The sequence below is a fragment of the Toxoplasma gondii genome, chromosome IV (assembly GCF_000006565.2).
Source record: "Toxoplasma gondii ME49 chromosome IV, whole genome shotgun sequence".
In the NCBI taxonomy this organism is placed as follows: Eukaryota; Apicomplexa; class Conoidasida; order Eucoccidiorida; family Sarcocystidae; genus Toxoplasma; species Toxoplasma gondii.
This window is the reverse complement of record NC_031471.1, coordinates 69,749-77,001: the sequence shown is the minus strand read 5'-3', so window position 1 is coordinate 77,001 and position 7,253 is coordinate 69,749. Positions and strand designations below refer to the sequence as shown.

General features: G+C 52.2%; 1 protein-coding gene across 1 annotated transcript; it reads left to right on the top strand.

Moving 5' to 3' along the window:
• Positions 1–1,473, top strand: TGME49_320770 (Toxoplasma gondii family B protein). Its single transcript, XM_018783011.1, has 3 exons — positions 1–383; positions 728–944; positions 1,258–1,473. The coding sequence occupies exons 1-3, from the start codon at positions 136–138 to the stop codon at positions 1,339–1,341; spliced, it is 549 nt and encodes a 182-aa protein (XP_018638084.1). The 5' UTR covers positions 1–135; the 3' UTR covers positions 1,342–1,473.
• The last annotated feature ends 5,780 nt before the right edge of the window (positions 1,474–7,253 follow it).

The following is a 7,253-nucleotide window of genomic DNA, read 5'->3' as shown; positions in this document are numbered from 1 at the left end:
GAAGGAAATTGGACTTCTCTGACGGTGAATTTTGCTTATACTATGATAACAAAAACCTCGTGAACGCCCCGGCGCATACCCCGTGCACAGTGGAATTGAGATAATGCTGGAACACGTGACCTGTCATATGTTAAGATGACGCACATGATGAGGTATTCGTCGTCCGCAGCCACGCTGGCGTTTTTCGTCCTTCTGTTATGCGACATGCAGAGTCGCTCTATCTGGAGTTGGGCAATGACGCAAGAAAGTTTGGATACATCACCAGTTACCAACAGCGGTTTTGCTGCCGACCATGCACCATCGGGGACAGCACCATTGGCCACACCGTCCGAAACCGACCAACAACGAACACGAGTTCCGCTTATCTTGAAGAGGTCAAAGAGGTAGGGTTGACACGTTGAGCTTGGACGTTGACGCTTCCCAATCCACGAACAGATGTGGGGGCACGCATATGATACGACGAAACAAACCCTCCTGTCCAGTTAAGTTCAACAGTCGAAGCGATATGGGTTTTTGTCATGCTTGGCGGTGTCTTCCGAAGAGTCGTTCCTTAATGTGCGAACCTAACGCCATTGTCGGCATCCAGAAGCAGTATACCTTGCCAAGTACGTCCTTGCCGCCACCTTGGATTCACACACGGCCACTTCCTCAGTTCCAGCACTGCTCCAGTTTTACAGAGTCTATCCAGGATTACAGAAAAAATGTGTGCCTGTCTGTTGCACTGCAGAGCGAGTCCTACTGAAAAGAGTACAGCGTTGCTACGTCGTACGAAAACGCTGACTGCGGCCAAGGTGGCCCTTTTCCTGACAGCTGTCGCGGCGCTACTGCTGGCTTCTGCCAAGCTACATCAGTGCCGGAATCAGTTGCTAAAAGACATCGGTAGAGAAGCCGAAGGAAACACAGGAAGGCGACTTGCAGCAGGCGGCGGGGACGACGAAAAATGTGTAAGCTTGGCTCTGTCACAAGATGGTGCTGATAAACTTCCTGTCCTTTCCGTTAACAACACAACTCGGCGTGACCAATATTTCAGAAGTTGAAAGTCTTTCGCCGGCGTTTCACCACCGGAATCTGTTTTTGGAACTTGCCTTGAAGATACGCTATGTCGCAGGGTTTCACTTTTTCAGCTTGGTTTTCTCTGAGTGAACATCACCGGTGAAACACCATTTTTGTTAGACGCGCTAGAGAGCGAGTTCTCAAGTGTTATGTTGATCCGTGAACAGCCTTACCCCATCAAAATCGAATCTACATTGTCGTCAGGGGAGCGGTGCAATGGCGCGGACAGGTGTTGAATCGGATACTGGATTCCGGGGCGACATTACGCCTGTCGACCGTCAAGCGTAGGTGTGTGAAAGCACCCCAAGTTGCACCACCATGGACACGTACGAGAAAAACTTGCATTACTGGAATAGATCAAGAAACCATCTGTTTTGCCTTATTGAAAGTGGACGCGTCACGCGTACTTCGGTTATTCACTGGCTTTTCTGGTATATGAAAAGCAACCTGTACAACACCTGTGTTTTTTACGAGCTTCTGGCAACGTGGCGTGGTCTGTGATGAAGGGGCATCGTCGAGGATGCAGAATGCATGGCTGCTCCCCGAGGGTATAATCGGTCGCACAGGGTTGTGGTGGCGCTGCATAGGCTAGTTAGGGCGTCCGTCGGCAAGGGGGATGCGTTCCTATCCTCAGAGTGGAGTCGTCACAATACTCGGCTCGCTTGGAAAGTTTCTCAACCGTATTGGCTGTTGGCGCATCCTTTTGGGGTGCGAGTTGAAACGGCGTGCTCCGCCAGGACAAGGAGGTATGAATGGGCAGCGAGGGAGTTGTTTCGGGTGGCGTGAAGGCATACAAGAGACCAGCCCATCAGGCGAATTGCGATGATTTGCGGCTTTTCCCACGTGAACTCGTGTAGCTTGCCACTGATGCAGTTTGGCACGGAACAGTCTAGGAAAATTCAATTTAAGTTTGACGTTGTAGCGTGTTTTGCAGGCGACGCCTGTGCGAACCATGACAACGTGCCTTCGACCGTCATGGTCTTTTGGGGGAGTTAGATGGCTCCATCCTCCCTCTCCGCCAGCTTTCGCTGGGAGGACTTCTACTGCAGTGCGTGATAAGAGGCCACGGAGAGTGCAATGCCGTCGTGAGGCTACTTCACACTCTTTTAGCGTGATGTGCATCATTTAGTGCCCCCATGCTGTGTGGCGTTTGTATGATTGTGGTTACTGAGCACAGCTTGTGGATGCCGAACGGTGCGAGTGTGGATGTGCTGCTCAATATGAAGTAGCTACTTTTGGGATTAGGCGCAGTGGTGGAAAGAGGGTTGTTGACAAACCACTATGGACTTTACTGTGGTCGTTTTGAGGACATCCGTCTACGTATGCACGGCGATCTAGAAGGCAAACATATGACGCAAGTATGCAGCCGCTGTGGAATTGCTGGGGACAGTGACGCCGTGACTGGTTGTGGGATATGCTCTTCTTGGAATGTGAGAGGAAGAGAGGGGTCGGGCGGCTGCACTTGTAGCCAAATTTGTGAGCAGGCGTGCGGAAGACGGTCGCAAGTCTCTCACCCTGCGGTGTCTGATGGATTGTGGTTTTGCTCCAAAATGTCTGGACAATGAGGGAAAGTGTGTGCCAGTGCTTTGAAGAGGCTGTGCGTGCGCCCGAGAATGACTCAGGAGCATTGGCAGGGTCATGTTGGCGACAGTGGACGGTAGCTGAGGGAGGCAGCTTATTCAGGCTCATGCATGGAAGTGCGGACGTATTGTAGAACGTCTGTGCAAGAGACACCGGTGGGCGCAATGAAGGACCGGGCAAAAGAACCGATATATCAAGGGCTGAGTACGATCTGGGGTTCCAGCGCAATTTGGCGCGTGTATTCGATGAACTGTGTGAGAGGCGAGATGTACTTGTTAGCGGCGAGACAGAGGTGTTGTTGCACTTGGTGAAGCGTGGTCACGAGAAAGCATGCTTATCAATGTCAGGTCGTCCGCGGGGCGGTGAAATCTGCGTTGGGAGGAAATGGTTTGGTTAGTTACAAGGAGATGCTCCTACGGTAACAAGGAGTTCCCGTTTACGCACCGTCTCATATGGACCTTGATGCGTCCACTATATGGCTTTTGTCTTGCCAGTGTGCATTCCCTTTGCAGAATACGGTTGTAAGTAGTCAGACATCTAGTGTCGAGAGCGGAACGCGATTTCCTTGGTTGGGTGGTGGCCAATCGTATGCAAATGGGACCAAGGAGGTAGGAGTTTTGTACGTGAGCTTGATGAGGATAATGATGCGCACCATCTGGAGCCGGCTGCTCGGATGAGGGCGTGGACACCGTTTCGACGTCTAGGGGCTGCCAGGGTAGGCAGACGGGTGACAGGAGAGATTGGAAAGCTACCATTACCAATGCTGGTGGGCATCAATGCGACGTACTAGGTATGATTTGTTGTGCTTCTGCAGGTTAAATCAGTATGCGCTTTGCATATGGCTCGAGATGAATGATCTTAGGCAGGATGACTCCATCCACGTGTATGTTCCGGCGGGTTGGTTTTTAGGAGCAGATCGGAATATGCACGTGAGGACTCCCGCTATTGCAGGAGGACTGACAGTAGATGTGTATGTTTTGTTCGTTGGTACCTGCCGCGGGCAGAATTGACTGTGGCGCGAGCATATCCATGAGGATAGTAGCACACTCGTGCAGAGACACCAGGTTTGGTGGGCCTGTGGATATGCTTTACTTGTTCTGTCTTTAATGAGGGCGTTCATGGACGCCGAACAGCTTGTCACAGTGGAGGAAGGGGCGTGCAGCATCTCGAGAGATTTAGAGGTGGCATGTGGTATCCTCCATGAGGATGCGCTCTCCTGATCGGTGAGGAGAGTCAGCGTGTCTTCTGCGTTGCCGTCTCGATTGATGACCTGTAGAATCGAGTCGAGTATTGCTGCTATATTTCGTTCACGTAGCTAACAACGTGGATGTTTGGGTCCCGCGATCAGACTGTAAGTCAACTGTGCAACGCCTGACGAATGGGTCCCTGTGACGTCCAAGCAAGTCAGCCATGGAAGCTTGCCTGCGGTCAGCGTGTGGGGCAGAGACCCTTCGGGAGGAGAGGTTCCACGTTTAGGGGATAGCAGTTTTGGCAATCGAGCGTCAGCTGTGACGTATTTGATCCGGTACAGAGTGTGTTGCGGCAGAGTTGAACATCACTGCTGACGAGACTCGCACGGACTATGCTGTTAGGCAACAGCGGACGATATGTCTGAACAACACCGAAAGTGAGGCCGACATACTGTCAGTAGGGAGGCATCAACCAGAATGACAGGAGCCGCTGCGTGTTGGCACCTTTACCCTGACGTGTCTTGCTTGTTGGCATCATATGCGAGACATCGTAGCGCGGAAGGCGGTATTGTGGGGGCGCTTGATCTTTTTTCGTGCGTTGGTCTTGAGCAAAAACGTCGCCAACACTGTATTGTGAGTGATCTGTGGCTCGACACATTTATAGAAGGACTGGCTGGGCGCTACCTGTTCCCCATCATCAGATGGATCTGGTACGGAATTTGAGGCTTCATCTCACTGAGGACAGGCCCGTCTCCAATATAGAGACATCGCTGATCATGAACGTGGACCCGCCGAGTCGGGAAGGGAGCACGTTTTTCTGATAGGGTTGTGGTTGCGTTTCAGAAGCGTGATTAATGGTGGTGCTGGATGGGGTCGAGCGACGTGTGTGTGTGTGTGTGTGTGCGTGTTCGTGTAGCATCTCACTGGACCGGTTTGCGATGACCGCTGAAGGGGGGATCTCGTTGATGGTCGCTATGGCGCATGGGTTCCCGGCAGAATATGGTGGGCTGCGTTCCTGCAGCTAAAGAATGTATGCGCGGATTGCGAGGCAGCTTCGTAGAGAGTGGCAGAGACATGACAGGCATTTCATTGCAGCACACATCAGCACACGGCTGACGCCCACTTCGTGATTTTGTTGAATTCCCACGGTTGTTGTCCACGGATGTGTGTGAGGGTGGAACACTCCAGAAGTCTTTGGCTATAGGGTGCCTCCATTGCAAATTGTGTGGGTAGTGCCTATGCAGAAAAGACGTCCCGTTTTGTCTATCTTCATGGACGCACGCTTGTGCGGGTGTGTTTGCGCCGGCTGTTCTAATCGTTGGCGGTCGATTCGGGGTGTTCCACTGCAGTGTTGGCCTGCGGTTCAGACGGAGTGGACGGACGAAGCAGCAGCGCGTTACGGCCGTTTTCTGTAACGTCCTAACTTAGTGCTTGACTAACGGTTGTCGTTGACATGCGGTGTTGTTGCTGGGTACATTGTGTGTGGCGAGCGTGCCGTCAATGTTCGATAAATTCAGATAGCGAGGGATAGTGTCGTTGCAGTGGGGAGACGTTTAATGCTGGTGTGGACGGCTTGTGCCACTACTTAACTGCGAGACATGCGTCTGTGACCACTAGTCACTAATGGCTGACTAGTCGATTAGGAGCGTGTTCTGGCTCAATACATGAGGATGGGCTTAGTAGGTGTCTGTTTCGTTCGTGGGTTGCGGGGAGACGCAGAGAACATGACTGTTAACAGGAATGTCGTATAACTATCAGTGAGAGGATGAGTGCTATTGATTCGACCTCCGAGAGAGGTTGTGATATCTTGCGTTGAGGCTCCGCGCCAAGGACTGTCTGTGTGACAGAGATAGGCGGATCCTTCTAAGTGTATGGGATGAGTCCTCTTGTCTTATACTACAGCGTGGATTCTGGACTTTCTCGGTAGTCCGTAGGCGCCCATTTCACTGTTCATCCTTGTGCTGACTTCGCAGTGTTGATGATAGAAAAAGAAAACGAGGTCATCTTGGTGGCCGGTGTCAGCGACGGATCGCAGCATGGGAGTGAGCCACGGGTGTAAGAATGTGTCTGGCAAGACAGTCAATTACAGGGTCTGATATTGTTTGTTGCAGTTTCCTTAGGCAGAGGAGACGAGTTCTTTTCGGATGTCTTCGATGAAATCTGCTGTTAGGCAACAGCGGAGGATTTGTGTGAAACATACCGAACGTGAGGCCGACATACTGTCAGTAGGGAGGCATCAACCAGAATGACAGGAGCCGCTGCGTGTTGGCACCTTTACCCTGACGTGTCTTGCTTGTTGGCATCATATGCGAGACATCGTAGCGCGGAAGGCGGTATTGTGGGGGCGCTTGATCTTTTTTCGTGCGTTGGTCTTGAGCAAAAACGTCGCCAACACTGTATTGTGAGTGATCTGTGGCTCGACACATTTATAGAAGGACTGGCTGGGCGCTACCTGTTCCCCATCATCAGATGGATCTGGTACGGAATTTGAGGCTTCATCTCACTGAGGACAGGCCCGTCTCCAATATAGAGACATCGCTGATCATGAACGTGGACCCGCCGAGTCGGGAAGGGAGCACGTTTTTCTGATAGGGTTGTGGTTGCGTTTCAGAAGCGTGATTAATGGTGGTGCTGGATGGGGTCAAGTGGTGTGTCTGTGCCATCGCGGTGGGCCGCTGCAGTGGAGGAGGGAAGGCTGTGAGATTTCCACTATCTTGCGTTCGTTCCACGCGTGGCGTTACATGGTGTCTTTCTACAGATTAAATCGGTAGGCGGGGGGCGTTGCATTGCATTTCCTGAAATCGGCGACGCGGGGCCGAAGGCAACTCATAAAGCGACTCGTACTAGAGCACTCCGTGGGGTGCCTTATACCGTCTTGATGACTTTCTAAGGAAGCTTGCAAGTTTGGCCAGAGTTGTTCTCGAGCGTGCGACACAAAGTACCAGCAAGGGGCACAACTGCGTGCTCTGTTGATGCTGGATGTGCGTTGCGGCCACAGTGCAGGAGGAGGGAACGAATGCCTGTCATTGGGACTGTGCACCAGACGTGATATGAGGTAGACGTCCGCATATGTGACATTAGGGAGCGCTCGAGGGATTATGGCCCTGATGCGCAGGCAGTGAGCACTTGTGGGACCAATCTGTTCCGGTGTTGAGGAGCTGTTGCAGATGAGGCAGAGAATTAGCAGAAGACGTTGCAAGAGTGTCAGGCGAGCGTCAGCGACAGCGAATTCGCGCGTGGTGGGAGGAAGGGGAGTCTCTGGAGGAGAAAGAGGTGAGTGTCTGATGTCCGGTGAATAGGGTGGTGACACGCTGATGCGGAATGAGGCGAAATGTGAAGAAGGTGCAGCGGACTCGAGGAAAATGAATTTTGGAGTTTGTTGTTACGTTGCCACTGCACGTCCAGTAGAGGTCGTTCGCTGTCGGAGCC